Source organism: Lichenostomus cassidix, chromosome 1Aa (assembly GCF_008360975.1).
Source record: "Lichenostomus cassidix isolate B80296 chromosome 1Aa, HeHo_3.0, whole genome shotgun sequence".
NCBI classification, from domain to species: domain Eukaryota; kingdom Metazoa; phylum Chordata; class Aves; order Passeriformes; family Meliphagidae; genus Lichenostomus; species Lichenostomus cassidix.
In genome coordinates, this window is record NC_139480.1 from 1,026,633 (window position 1) to 1,041,805 (window position 15,173).

A 15,173-nucleotide genomic window follows, 5' to 3' on the forward strand; every position below is an offset into this window, starting at 1 on the left:
AGGCACAGTTTTATACAGGAGAGGTATCAAATTCACCCTAAATACAAATTAATGAGTAATATTTACCCAGTGAGTGATGCCAGTGCAGTGTGGAAATCACGGAAAGAGCTCCATCTCTGTGGTTGGGAATCTGGAATCACCTACTGGGGAGGACCAGTGGTTTCAGTGAGAAATCATGGTGAAAATCCTGGAATGCCATCCCTGGATTTGCATTTCCATTGTTCCCAAATATGGTTGGCTCTTCATGGGTGTTGTAACCATCAAAATCTGCTGCACCAGAAATCTGCTGCTGATAAATCAGGGTGATAAACTGCAGGTGATAAACTGCGCAGAAGGTCTTGTGCCAGAACACAAGAAGCAGGACTGGACAATTCCAGAGGTATAATTCCACTCCGACAGGGTTTGATTTCGTTAGGAAATGGCCAATGATTGATTTCTTGCTAAGATCAGTTTTCACTTACCAATTATCCCAGGCTGTCTCTGCAGGGAAATCGGAATTTATCGAGAGGCGCAGCCGGAAGTTTGGAGCAGCTTTTTAAATAACACATTCCTGAGCGCTAAGTGCAGAGGAAGTGCTTTTTAATCTGATTCAATCCATGAAGTGTGACCCAGTTGAGTGCAAAATCTCCTTCCCATCATGACAGCCCAGATCATCAAAGGGGTTTTTGGTTCCTCCCCATCACGAGATGCCAGCGGTGCTGCGGCAGGGGTGAGGATGAGTTGTTGCAAATGGGAGTTTTGAAAATTAACTGGGGAAATGTGGTCTTCCTTACCCTCCTGGGAGTGTGGAAGGAGCTCAGTGGGATGGTGTTTGAAGTCCTGGGTGCCACCAGCAGCATCTTGGTGAGCTGGGAAACCAGGAAGCTCCTCCAGCCTTGCTCTGTGGCCGAGGGGTGCAGATGAAGCTGCATTTGGTGAGGAATCCCCACAGCTTCCCCCAAAATGAGGGGAAAGGGAAAAATAGCATTTAGTGAGGAATCCCCACAGCTTCCCCAAAATGAGGGGAAAGGGAAAAAACAGCATTTAGTGAGGAAACCCCACAGCTTCCCCTAAATGAGGGGAGCAGGAAAAAACAGCATTTGGTGAGGAATCCCCACAGCTTCCCAAAATGAGGGGAAAGGGAAAAACCAGCATTTAGTGAGGAATCCCCACAGCTTCCCCAAAATGAGTGGAGCAGGAAAAAGCAGCATTCACTGAGGAATCCCCACAGCTTCCCCAAAATGAGGGGAGCAGGAAAAACCAGCATTTAGTGAGGAATCCCCACAGCTTCCCCCAAAATGAGGGGAGAGAGAAAGGCAAACAATGACCAAAACCTGATTTAGAGGATGATTTCCTGTTGGACACCATGGAGAGGTGAACACCATGGAGCTGCTGGTGGGGAAGGAGATGAACTCTGCAGCACCTCCTGGAGCAGTGTTGGTGCTCTGGAGAAGTGTTGGTGTGATGTTGTTTAATGCAAAACAAACGATTTCTTTCTGGCAGAGGCTTGGATCCATTAAGGGAATATTAAACTCCAGATGCTGTCAGCTTCACGAGAGTGGGAGAAAGGCAGGAGGTGTTGCAGGTTTTCTGGAAAACGCTCAGAGCAGGATTTCCTTGAAGTGAAGCTGTGAGGAGGGGAAAGAGCCTGAATAATGAACCAGATTTTCTTTTTCTTCTCTGAGATTGCCAGCCAGAGTGCTCCGTGCTGAGTTCCTGTGTGGAGCAGGGCTGTCAGTAAGGAATTGGTACTCACTGCAGCACAGAGATCAAACAGAAAATGGCTGGAAAAACCAGCAGTGTTTTCATTTCCTCTGAAAGAAATGAGGAAACAAACCAGAGGGATTATTCCTGAGAGTCGGTGGGTAGGATTGACCTCTCAAAGAAGTCCTTTGAATTACTTAATTTAAAAAAAAACAAAGTGAATTAAACCAAAGTAAATTTAAATCCTGGGAGCATCTGATATCCCCTGAGCCAACTGAGCAACCACAACTTATCTCTCCCTTTCTTCACACTTTTTGAAGAAGTGTGAAGTTTTGGGGGGTTTTTTTTGCCGAGTACAAACCATGATTTTGGGGAAAATGGTGGGAGAAGCCTTAATCTTCCAGAGAGTGTTGCAGGCTGTGAGGTTCCACCTGTGTCCTGCTCTGTGTGCTTTGGTGGCTCCATCACCAGGTGGTGGCTTCAGTGGTGACCTTGGCAGTGCAGGGGACAACAATTGGACTGGATGATCCTAGAGAGCTTTTCCAACCTCAGCTGCTCCATCTTTTCAGTGGTTTAAAGCCTTTGGAGTGTGGCAGCTTTTCTCCTGAGTCTCATCCTTGGGAAGAGGAGAAGGTCCATGTCTGACCAGCCTGAGGTGAGAACAGGGACAGTCCCCTGACCTCATTAGTGAGTCTGTTAAACTGATTGGGGACACTGATCACTTGTAAAGAGAATTCTGAGGAAGTTTTCTGTTTTCCTTAGTCCTTTCTTTCACTCCTGTGGGATTCCCAACTCCCAACAGAGCTGCTGCTTGAGCTTGGGGCATCCGTAAAGTCAGCTTCACTGCTGGGATGGGATTGCCTTCTTCCCAAAACCTTTGGTCAGGAAAGGTTGTGCACCCTGAGCAGGCTGTGTGAGAGCTGATCTCTCCTTTTGCCATTGGGGATTTGCTAATTCTTGCATTTTAATTTAAAAATGTTGTACTTGTTTCCACGTTGATGGAAACAAGTATGGCATTTTCAAATTGATTCTATACAGAATATTGAACTTTTCCTGTATGGTTTTCCACCCTTAATAAGTCACTCTTGATATGAAAATCTGAAGGGAGAATTCTGACAATCAGGATGATTAACAAAGAAACAAGTGTAGTGAGAAAATCAACTTGATTGATCGATTTGAACATGAGATCCTTGTATTTGGTGTTTTGGATGTTGTTAATTGTTTCCACCCCATTCCAGAAGGGTGGAATCATGGAATGATGGAATGGTTTGGGTGGGAAGTGACCTCAAAGTCCATCCAGGGACAAATTCCACTGTCCCAGGCTGCTCCAAGCTCTGTCCAACCTGGCCTTGGACACTGCCAAGGATCCAGGGGCAGCCACAGCTTCTCTGGGCAACAGGGAAGAATTTCTTCCTTATGTCTGACCTAAATCTTCCCTCTTTCACACAAAACTTTGCCCCTGCATTCCTCAAGGTCCTTTTCATGGTTGGATCCTAGGAGGGATCCAACCACACATGGCTGGAGTGAGCTGTGCAAGCTCAGGAGAGGACAGAGCAAGCAGCTCTCTCAAAATCCCATAGAATTCATACTTTGCTTCTTTTTAAAATTATTTAAACCACCAAAGAAGCAAGACTCAGCCATTCCTTTATTTATTGCTGATCTGAACAGGGTTTCAAATTAATGAGGTGTTGGCTGAGTTGGTAAAAATGGCCTCATGATTTACAATTCCAGAGGATAAATGCTCATCTCCAGGTTCAGTCTGTCTCAGAGTTGTGTCTCCTGCAGTATCTGAAGCAAAAACTCTTCAGTGGCCTAAAGGTTTGAAATAATTCCAGGCCTGTCTGTGTAAGGGAGTTTTTACATCATGCTGCTGTTCCTCATGAGTTTTTTTCCAGTGTGGACATTTAATTTTGGGCTCAGTTTTAAGCACCCATTCAAAGCAATGGTGCCTGTGGTGGGATGATCCTCATGGATTTTTTATGGCTTGAGTTATGACTTGTTCCATTCACACCACAGAGACCTTCCTTTCAGCCCACGTGGGTTTAAATTCAGTGCAGAATTTAGGGGTTTATTTAGGACCAATTTAAGACCAATTCCTGTTGTTTTCTGGTGGTTTGAGTGGTGCAGCTCTGCCATTTCCTCCTGTATTTGGTGTCAGCAGAGCTGACAGGACATCAGAGGAATCCTGACACACTCATGAAGCAACTGCACGGTGTGATGAGAGGGACTTTATGTTCTTATTTTTAATAAGCATTTTAATTGATTTTAAAAATATTTCTGGTTGTCATCCAGACATGGACTAAGCCATGACTCCCAGGAAATGTCTTTGCTGATGTTGCACCATTAGGCTTTCCCTGCTCCTGAAACTGGTCTGGTTTTGGAAAAAAAACAGGAATCAACACTCCTTTTCTGGAGTGATGAGTGCTTATCTCTAAAGCTGGAAGAGCTTTCCTTTCACCCCCTGTGCCTGGATCCCTGCTCAATGCAAGTCCCACCCTTGGGATGCATCACTGGGGCACCAACCTGGTGACACCTTCAGCTGCCAGCCTGGCTTGTGTCAGGAATCCTTTAGGAATAATTTGAATGTGGGAATGACTTCCCAAGGTTTCAGCGTTGGTGGCATTAGGTGTTGACTGCCTTTGAGTGGAATGATTCCTTCCAGAGGGAATGGCATTGGAAATATCTGTTGTCTTGGCTCTTGTCTCCTGGTGGACTTTAAAGTTCATCTTACATTCTGATCACGTTTTTCCATGGATTTTTAGATTTTAATAGAAATACCTAAAGCTGCATTGCTCCACTGAGAAAAGCACTTTTCCCTTTCAGGAAAAGCATGGTGGCTTAGGAAATCTGTTAAGCTGGTCCATGAAGGATTTGCTTGAAATGTTTTTTTTCCACCCATTTTTCTCTGGTGATGGCAAAATAAGTTTCTTGGAAGGAGGTTAGGGCTGATGGTTCCTCCACCAGAAATTTTTAGTTTGCTTCAATCACCTCTCAGTCCCTTCCTCCCTGGCACTGTCTGAACTCCTGCTATTTTTGGGTGCTTCTAATATTACAACCCAAGTTGTAAACAGGGCTGGACAGCAGCAACCTCGGGCTCCAGCAGCCTTTTAGGGAGCCCTGGGAGTCTGCAGCTGGTTTGGCTTTAGCTGTAGCCTCAGCAGGTTGTGACAGTGTCACAAACTGTCCCTCAGGCTTGAGTCCCTCCAGATAGAATATTCCTGGATAGGATATTCCAATCTCACCACTGAACTATGGCCCCAAGGTCTGTGAAATCCCTCCAGGGATGGTGACTCCAGCACTTCCCCGGGCAGCCTGGTCCTCTGACAATCCTTTTGGAGGAGAAATGTTCCCCAATATCCCATCTAAACCTCCCTGGCACACCTTGACCTCATTTCCTCCTGTCCTGTGGCTTGGGAGAAGAGAGCAACCCCTACCCAAAAATCCTCCTTTTTGTTTGGTCAGAATAACCCTCTTGCCCAGGTGGTTTGGGTTCCTGTGTCTCACTGGCCCCTCCATGGCATTCCATGATCTGCTGGAATTCCATGGCTGTACTTACAAGGTCAGGATTGTTTTTTGTTTATTTTCTTGTTCCCTGCAGCTGCTCACCTCTTGCTGCTCCTCCTGTTTGCCCAGAGCAGGAACAGATTCCCTTTGGGGAATCTCTTTTTGAGGGCTGAGGTTCTGATTTTTGAGATATTTTTTTGAGATGATTTTTGAGATTTTTTTCTGAGATACTTGAAAATATCTCAGGGATGTGCTGTTTCTGTTCCACAAACGTAGGGCAGGCAAGAGACTGAAAATATCCCTGTACCTCCCGTGCTGGTCCTTCTGCACAGATTTGTGTTCTCAGTGTGTGGTTCAGGCCCCTGCTGACTCTGTAAGCTGCTGCTTTGCTCAGTGCTTTACCACTGGATGCCTTTAATAAATCAGCTTTCGGTGATGTTTGCGCTTGGCTTGCAATGGTTTTGCCTATTTCTGGGCTCTGAGTCCAGTTCTGGGCTCCTCCTGACAGGAGAGCCCTGGAGAGTGTCCAGGGAAGGGAATGGAGCTGGGAAGGGAATGGAAAACTCCAGAGGGAGCTGGGAAAGGAGCTGAGCCTGGAGCAAAGGGGATCAGGGGGACCTTGTGGCTCTGCAGAGCTGTGACAGGAGGGGACAGCCAGGGGGTCAGGCTGTGCTCCAGGGAACAGGGACAGCAGGAGAGGGAACAGCCTCAGGCTGGGCAGGGGAGGTTTGGGGTGGATAATTAGGAATTCCTTCCTGGACATGGAGGTCAGGCCTTGGAAATACCCAGGGAGGTTTGGAGTCCTCATCCCTGGAGGTGTCCAGGGAATTCCTGGAATTCCACTCAGTGCTCTGGGCTGGGGACAAGGTGGACACTGGGCACAGCTTGGGTGGTCTTGGAGGACTTTTCCAACCTCAGGGATCCTTTACTGACATCCTCCCTTGTCCTGAGCTACTGAGGTCAGAGATGTTGTGTCACCCTCAGGCCTCTTCCCTTAAACCTGGATCTTGAAGCTGCAGAAACAATTCCCAGTGACTTGCTTTGAGTTCACAGATGAGGGACACACATGAGGGTGATCTCAGGGTTGTGTGATCCTCAGGGACTGTTCCTCCAGCACAGATAACAGTGTCTGGGTGCTGTGTGAATACAGCCTTTTCCAAACTGCTCAACTTCACGTTCAATAACTCCTTTCTCCTGCTGGAGTTGTCATTTCCCCATCACAGCCATCCCCTGTCCCCAGGGGAGGTGATCTCTGTCCCTCTCCCTCACAGGCTGTTTTTATCCCCTGTGCAGTGACTCTTGATGGAAGAACACGGAGTGAGCCAGGCAGAGCACATGGCTACCATCGAGGCCCACGCCGTGGCCCAGCAGGTGCAGCAGGTCCACGTGGCCACCTACACAGAGCACAGCATGCTGAGTGCTGATGAGGACTCTCCCTCCTCCCCTGAGGACACTTCTTACGATGACTCTGACATCCTCAACTCCACGGCTGCTGATGAGGTCACTGCTCACCTGGCAGCTGCAGGTAAAGCCACTCCGGGGCTGCTCCACTCCTCCTGCTCCATGCCATGCCATGCCATGCCATGCCATGCCATGCCATGCCATGCCATGCCATGCCATCCCTTTATCCCATCCCATTATGACATGCCATGCCATGCCATGTCATCCCTTTATCCCATCCCATTATGACATGCCATGCCATGCCATGCCATCATCCCATCCCATCATCCCTTTATCCCATCCCATCCCATCCCATTATCCCATCCCATTATCCCATCCCATCCCATTATCCCATCCCTTTATCCCATCCCATCCCATCATCCCATCCCATATCCCATCCCATATCCCATCCCATCCCATTCCATTCCAGCCAATCCAATCCCATTCCATCCCCATGACCAGCACTCCCTGTCATCATGGGTCACCTCTGCATCACCAGTACCCATCCCATCCCATTCCATTATCTCATCCCATCCCCAAATTCCTCTCCATGAGCTCTGCCAGACACTCAAATCCCACATCATTTCTGTGGAAATTTCTGTGGGAATTGCTGCTTTGTACAAATACACCTCATTGGCAAGCTATGAGGAAAGGCCTCCCACTCAACTCAAATCAACCAACAAGCTCTTGCTTTGCACTGCCCAAAACCCCAAAGCAAAGCTGGGAATGCTAAAAAAGCCTTCTGGCATTTTTGTGTTAAAGGGTGGTTTGTTTTCCACATATACATTTATTACCACTCAAATAATTGTTAAGGCCCTGACCTCTTTCTTCAGACTAATTGCAGAAGGGAAATCAGAAAAGGACTTTTTTTTAGGTGCAGGATCTGGTTTGATAAATGGAAATGGAATATGCCTCAAATAATGAAATTAAAATACCCAATATGTCAAAGAGCAAAATTATTTCGGGCCCCACATGGATACTAGGAAAAGGTTTTTTACTGGAAGAGTGATAAAGTTTTGGATTTTTCTGCCTGGGGAGGTGGTGGAGTCACCATCCCTGCATGTGTTTAAAAAATGATTGGATGTGGCACTCAGTGCCATGGTTTAGTTGAGATGGTGTTAGGGCATGGGTTGGACTTGGTGATCTTGGAGGTTTTTTCCAGCCCTGTGATTCTGTAATTCTGTGATTCTGTAATTCTGTAATTCTGTGATTCTGTAATTCTGTGAGAGACAACAGCAAAAATAACCCAGGAGTGTGGCATGGCCCTGCTGAGTCAGGGAGAGCTCACGTGTCAGGCCTTTCCCAGGGAGATCTGCAAAAGATCCTGACATATCCGGCCTGGAAAAGTATTTCAGAATCACAGATTCCTCCCAGTGAATCCTCCTCCAGATTTGCCCTGTAGTGGGTCTACACTGATAAAAAAATGGAGTAATAAATAAGCACTGGGAGGAGTAATTCGATTCCAGATCAGACTTTACCAGATGAGTGAAGTGTTTGATGGACCAAACCTGTGAAACTCCACCACCCCTGAGCATCCTTTGCTCCTGAATTTTCCATCCTCCCATCCTGCAGGATTTTTTCTTTCCCCTTCCCTTCTAGCACACAGGATTTTCAGACCTGGGTGGTCTCCAGAAAGCTCTGGTAGGACAGTGCTGGGAGCTCTGGATTTTCCATGTCTTTCCCATCAGAACAGCTCTTTAATCCCTCGGGAAAGCCTCAGACTCCTGATGCTGAGTTGTCCAAGCAGGATTTCTGCTGCTGTCCCTGATTTCCCAGCCCTCAGCATCTCCTCAGCTCAGGCACTTATTGGAAGTCTTGGCTTTTTTTGGAGTTTTCCAGTGTGTTTGGAAGATAAAATACAGAATTCAGTGATCGTAAGGAAAACTTTAGGCTGAAATATGTAATTTCCACCTGGGACTGAGCTGGAATTTACCAGTTTGGGGGATGGAGCTTTTCACTACACCCCCAGTGCTGGCAAGCAGAGCTCAGGGAGGAATTTGTGTCACCTGGGGACACCCTTGTCACCCAGCCCTGCCTGGGGGGGGGACACCATGACCACATCCTTCCTGGCCACCTGCTGACCCTCTGTGCTTTGATTTCCAGGCCCTGTGGGGATGGCAGCAGCTGCTGCTGTGGCGACAGGGAAGAAAAGGAAGCGACCCCACGTTTTTGAGTCCAACCCGTCCATCCGCAAGAGGCAGCAGACACGTTTGCTCAGGTGAGCACTCACCTGTCCTTGTCACCTCAGGTGCCACCTGTGGTCACACCGAGTGCTGCCCAGCTCAGGGAGTTTTTGGGAGTTTTCCTGGAACCCGAGAGTTGGGTTTTAGTTTGTGTAAAAGGGTTGAATTGGAGTTCTGCTCATCTTTGAGGTGATTTTGTGATCACCAGCAGTGACGTTCTGGTGGATCTGCTGCTCTCTTTTAACCCCAGCTGGTCACTAGCAGGATATTTAATGGAATCTGGGGCTCCATCCATATCCCACCTCTGCAAAGGATTTATTTCCCTCCTGAAAAAACATCTTTTCTCCATGATCAAACAGTTCTGGGCATAAATTCAGTGTGTGCATATCCAAATTTCCTTTGCCAGCAGACAGGCTCCACGCTGCAGACTGACCCAGCCTTCAGAGCACAGGTTTAGGAAGAATAATTAAGGTGGAGGTTCCTGTCTGAGTTGAAACACTTCTCCTGGCTTTGGAAAGTCCCTGTGGAGGCAGCAGAGCTGCAGAGCCCTGCAGGTGTTGCATTCCAGGTGCTCTGAGGCTGTTTGCCCACCTGATGGCCTCCGAGCAGCACTGCAAAGGGACACACAGCCTGGGGACATCCTGCAGTTCCATGCTCTGGAAACGTTAGAAATATTGCCTTAAATATTGGCTTTCTGTTCACTAGGGTTTGGAACAAAGCAGGTTTTGCTTTTGGTGCTGTTTGGGATTTCGCTGGGCAGCTAATGTTAAATTATTGGGCAGAGTTATTGTTAAATGATATTCCTTGGGAGTGAACTCCCTGCCTTTTACAGGGAGTAAAATTCTCCATTCTGGGTTTCCCTCCTTCCCCCAGCTCTGCTGGCTCAGCTGTGTTTGTTACATTTCTGAAGAGCAAATTCTTTTCTCCCTTCAATATATACATAAATATATATTGAATAATAATATTTATATATTATTTATATATAACAATATATTTTTAAAGAAACCTCTCAGTGAAGGAATTATTTCTTCTCCCTTCACACAACTATTTCATTTTACTACATTAAGATAATGACAATACTTTTTTTTTTCCATTCCAATCAGTTGAACACATGTTTGTGTTTGATTTTCACACCACTGGGAATCGGGTGGGAAGTTCAGAGTCCTGATTCTGGGATTTTTGCATAGCTAGTGGTGCTTTCTGGCAACAGCAGGTTCTGAGATGACCAGGACAGGGACTGAGCTGTCACCTCATGGTGTGCTCAGCTTTTCTGAGGGAAATGCTGCTTCTCTCTTGCTTTTTCTGCCACCATTTCTGACTCTTGCACTGCTCAGAAGTGAGCAAGAGGCAGAAAATATCCAATGGAACATTTTCATCCCACAGAGAGATCCTTCCAAAGGGAGGTGTTGGGATACCTGAGTTTCCTGTGCTGAGCTGCTGCAATATTTCCAGTTCTTGCCTATCCTGTAGCTTGAATTCCTACAGATCTGCTCTGAGTGGGACTTTGGTGCTGGAGAACTGCACTGCCATGATCTGGATGTGAAATAACCTCTGTCTGCAGACCTCTTTTGATGAATCATTCAAGTGCTCCAACAAAACACGAGTTTTGTGTTGCTAGCACACAGTGCATGTGCAGACTCTTGCTGCCCCAGCTTCGCTGCTCTGCTGATTTCTCTTTTTACATCAAGGGAAAAAGGAGAGAGAGGAGAATAATTGACATTTGAGCCGCTGGGTGACCGCAGGGAGCACAGCAGGCCTGCAGAGCGGAGGAATAAACTCAATCTGTGGCCCAGCTGAGCAGCTGGGGCTCCATTTCTCACCTGCTTTGTGCTCTGAGCAAGGGAGCTGCCAATGGCAGGGGTTGTGTTTCTGCAGGGCTTTCAGCTGATTCCCTGTTTGCCCTGTTGCAGGAAGCTCCGGGCCACGCTGGATGAGTACACCACCCGGGTGGGGCAGCAGGCCATCGTGCTGTGCATCTCACCCTCCAAACCCAACCCTGTCTTCAAAGTCTTCGGTGCTGCACCCTTGGAGAACGTGGTAGGTGTCCCTAGGAGGGTTAGGTAAGGAATTCCTCACCTTCTCTGCAGAATTCATTCTGTTCAAGGCAGTTTTGGAAGCTTGACAGGGGTTTGGAGGTTGTGGTTTAAACCCTGGAGATCAGAGTTTGTTTTATGGATTAGGGTGCTGGGCCTGGTTGGAGTCAGTGATTTCAAGAGGTCTTTTCCACCCTTGGTGTTTCTGTGATTCCATGATGTGAGGGTGGCACTGGGGTCCTCTCTTCTCTGCAAGGATGGCTGCCTGGCACATCTCACCAGGGGTGAATATCCTGGAGTAAAAATCAGAGGGAGCAGGCAGTGATCACAGAATCCCAGGATCCCTGAGGTTGGAAAAGACCTCCAGAACCATCCAGTCCAAGCTGTGCCCAATGCCCACCTTGTCCCCAGCCCAGAGCACTGAGTGCCACATCCAGGAATTCCCTGGATACCTCCAGGGATGAGGACTCCAAACCTCCCTGGGCAGCTCCTGCCAATGCCTGACCACCATTCCATGAAGGAATTTCCTCAATATCCACCCTGCCCCTCCCCTGCCCAGCCTGAGGCTGTTCCCTCTCCTGCTGTCCCTGTTCCCTGGAGCACAGCCTGACCCCCTAGCTGTCCCCTCCTGTCAGCAGCTGTGCAGAGCCACAAGCCCCTGATCCCCTTTGCTCCAGCCTGACAACCCCAAACAATGACACATTTGAGCTCAGCTCTGCTCTCAGTTCTTCCAGACCCTCCCCCTGAAAACAACTTTTCCTTCCACCCCCCAAATCCCTCCCTTGCCAGCATTACTCCAAATTTCATCAGCACCTCTTCCTCCCGCCAAGCCCTCAGCACCTCTGGGTATTCCCAGCCAGCTGTGCCCCTGTTTGCTCCTCCTGCTCTGCAGCCCCTGGGGGAAGGTGGCTGTCCCTGCCCCCTGCTCCTCTCCTGCTGCTCCTCACCTTGTTTACCTGAGCCTAACAACTCCCCACAGGTGCGCAAGTACAAGAGCACCATCCTGGAGGACCTGGAGTCGGCGCTGGCCGAGCACGCTCCGGCCCCTCAGGAGGTCAACTCGGAGCTGCCACCCCTCACCATCGATGGCATCCCCGTCTCCGTGGACAAGATGACCCAGGTGAGCAGCAGCAGGGAACCAGAGGGGTGTCACAGTGCCATCCTGTTGTTTTTGTGTGGCTGCATCTCCAGGGGATGCTCTGAGCTCCTCTGTCCCCTGTGACAGCTCAGCTCATGGTTGGGTGTGGAGCTTTGTTATCTCATTTCCTCTGTGAAGCAGTGGAAATGTTGGTCAGGAGAGCTCAGGCTGCTGGGAGAATTCCCCTGAGAGCTGGTTTTGTCACCTCCCTCAAAGTGGGAACAGGGAAAGTGGTTGTTCCACACCTTGCCACCATCTTTGGGCACTGAGGGTGGGAAGGTCACTCGTGGCCACCTTCCTTGTGTCCTGTGCTTCATTCCCTCCTCTGTTTCTTGCTGTGGATTGGAGCAGGGAGGAGTTTGCCAAGGGTTTAACTCCAGATCAGACCCTGAGTGAGGTATTTCTGGTGGAGACAGAGAATCAGCTGCCCTGGGCATGTGGGAGATTCCCTTTCTCTCCTTGTCAGCCCCTTGCTGACCTCACTGCCAGGAGAAAGGGGAGAGGATTCCCCAGGGAAGCTCCATCTGTAGGGAAATCTCCTTCCCCAGGGATGCAGAGCCTGAATTCACCAGGAGTGGCTCTGGATGCACCAAGCCTGATGCACCACAACGAATTTCAAATGATCAAAGGCAATTTTTTCTGAGGGAGTAGTGAGATGGAAAGGGCAGCACACAGAGCTGTTGGAGCAGGGCAGAGATGTGCAGATTTCTCTGTGCTCTGCAGAGCTCACACCCTGCTCAAAAACACCATTTCCATTCCAAGGGGAATCAGACAAACTCACACTAATAATAAAACTTTATTAAGTTTACTTTACCTTGGCTGGCACAGATAATTTCCCTAATCCTGGACAAACAGGCAAAACTTAATTTTGGATTTTTAAATTCCTCTGGAAGGTGGCACCTGCAGGAGCTGCTCGCTGGCAGCTTTTGTTGTGTATCACTAACAGTGGAAATGTTTTTCTCCTCCCTGTCCTGCAGGGCCTTTGCTCAGCCAGCCCAAAGTGCTGATGTAGAACTTCTCATTTCAAATCCTCTCCTGCTGCTTTGTGGTGAAACAAGGATCTTTTTAGGAATGGCTCTCATCCTTCCAGCACAGTGAGGTGGCTCAAAAGAGCTTTTTGGAAAGGTTTCTCCTGAGCTGTGCAGAGAGCTTCCATCATTTATTGTGGGAATCTTGATTCCCAGAGCTGCCAGTATAATTATTTGTGTTTGCTAGCAAAAAAAAAAAAAAAAGAGCTTTTTTTGCAACTGAGCTGCACAAAACCCTGCAGAAAACTGAAATAAAAGTAAATATAAATATAATTAGGATGGCAGGGACTGGGAAAATGAGGCCTTTGCTTCCAGCAGGTGCCAGCAGGCAGGTGTGGAGGTGTCACCAGCGAGGAGGTGAAAATAACTCTCCTTTTAATTGCTCTGCTTCCCCAGTGGTCTTGGGGGAAATAAAGCCTTTAGTTGCCTGGGCAAAGATGTTTCTGTGACCTCGGGAATGGAGGGTGTCACCCACCTGGGCTGGCAGGAAAACCTGAGTTGCAGTGGATATTTCACCCCACAGCCTTCACAGAGGGAAATCTTGGTGCTTTTTCGGTTTTGGTGACAGCTGAGTTTGCCCCTAAACTTGTTCTTAGTATCTCATTGATGTGATTGAGGAGTGAAATTGGGTAATCTGAGTTTAACCAAGCTGAGTTCAGTGCTTCAGTCAGCTCCCACTGAGGTCACTGGTTTCTGAACTGCTGCTTTGTCCTTTAATCTCACTTTTTAAAAACCTCAGATTGCCCCCATGGTTTATAATCTGCTTGTAGGAGCCAACAAAAGTTATTCTGGACCTCTCAAAAATCACTGTTCAGCTCCTGACAGCTGCATTTCTGCTCTCCCAGCTGCTCCTTGGCCTGTGGCAGAGGGAGAATCCTTGCTGGAATCACCTCCTGGGCAGCTGAGCTATAACCTGCATGGTTTTATGGTTTCCTAGCAGTGGGAAGTGCAGCAAGGATGGATTCAGAATGAATTGTGCAGTTCTGTCTTTCCCTCTTCCACTTCCAGGTGTAGCTGAGGTCCTGCATGGACTGGACTTTGCTTTTCCCAGAGATCCTGAGGCTGAGCTGTGGGGAGGGGAGAAAATTCCCAGCCACAGCTTTTGCTCTGTTCTAGAAACCACTTTCCTTGTTGTTCCCAGCACTGGAGAGCAGCTGGAATACAGCTGGCTGTGCTTTGGGATTGGGATTAGCACTGGGATTGGGATTAGCCCAGTGCTGCTAACCCTTGAACCTGATGTTAAAATTGAAAACCTGTGCAAGAGGGTGGCAAAGAAACAATTCTCACAGCTTCTCCCAAATCCTCCATCCTGTTGGTTACCTGAGCCCTTCCCAGGCTGCCAGTGGCACAGACTGGAGTGTGGCACAGCATTTTGCCAGCAGATGTTTGATTTTTGGGTGGCTCCTGGCTGGTGCCAGCAGAACCTTGGCTCCTGCAGGTGGATGTTCCCACCTGAGCCCTGAGGGATGTGGGGACTTTAGGGGACACAACCTGTGTCAGAGCCCCAGCCTCGTTAGGCACTAATTAGCCAAGTCCTCTCTCCTGCCAGCGCTGCTGATTGTCTCCCCTGTGGATTAAACACAAACCCTCCTTAACAAGTACCTTGAGTAGCTTGAGCCCTCAACTGCCATGGAACAGTAATTAATCCAGCTGGAAACAAGGAGCACCTTGCTGGTGGCACTTCAGGGAAGGAGCTTTTAACTGTTTTTGTACCGGGTAGCTCAAAAAACCTGCTGTTCCCAGGTTTGTTGGAATAAATGGGAACCTGGAGTGTGTCAGGGGAATGTTGGGCCTGCAGGGGAAGGTGGATTGTGGACAAGCTGGGGAAAAAAGTGATTTAGTGCATATTCCATGTGGAATGTGGAAAAGGCAGCTTGAAATGGGTTGATGTACAGCTTGGAGTGCAACATCCAGACTGTGTCCAGAGCAGGGAACAGAGCTGGGGAAGCTGGAGGACAAGGAGAAGGGAATGGAGAGTTTGTGAGGGAGCTGGGAAAGGAGCTGAGCCTGGAGCAAAGAGGATCAGGGGGACCTTGTGGCTCTGCAGAGCTGCTGACAGGAGGGGACAGCCGGGGGGTCAGGCTGTGCTCCAGGGAACAGGGACAGCAGGAGAGGGAACAGCCTCAGGGAATGGTTGGTTTGGATATTGGGAAAATTCCTTCCT

The 15,173-nt window shown here is 48.5% G+C and overlaps 1 protein-coding gene across 8 annotated transcripts in view; it reads left to right on the top strand.

The window, feature by feature from the left end:
- Nucleotides 1-15,173, top strand: part of NRF1 (nuclear respiratory factor 1) — a 59,471-nt gene that overhangs the window by 10,661 nt on the left and 33,637 nt on the right. For all 8 annotated transcript variants that reach the window (XM_085081370.1, XM_085081379.1, XM_085081387.1 and 5 more), the window contains exons 2-5: nucleotides 6,481-6,712; nucleotides 8,731-8,845; nucleotides 10,721-10,847; nucleotides 11,823-11,963. In XM_085081370.1, the coding sequence (XP_084937496.1) occupies nucleotides 6,490-6,712; nucleotides 8,731-8,845; nucleotides 10,721-10,847; nucleotides 11,823-11,963 (606 nt within the window). In that variant the 5' untranslated portion in view covers nucleotides 6,481-6,489. The remainder of the gene's footprint in view (nucleotides 1-6,480; nucleotides 6,713-8,730; nucleotides 8,846-10,720; nucleotides 10,848-11,822; nucleotides 11,964-15,173) is intronic.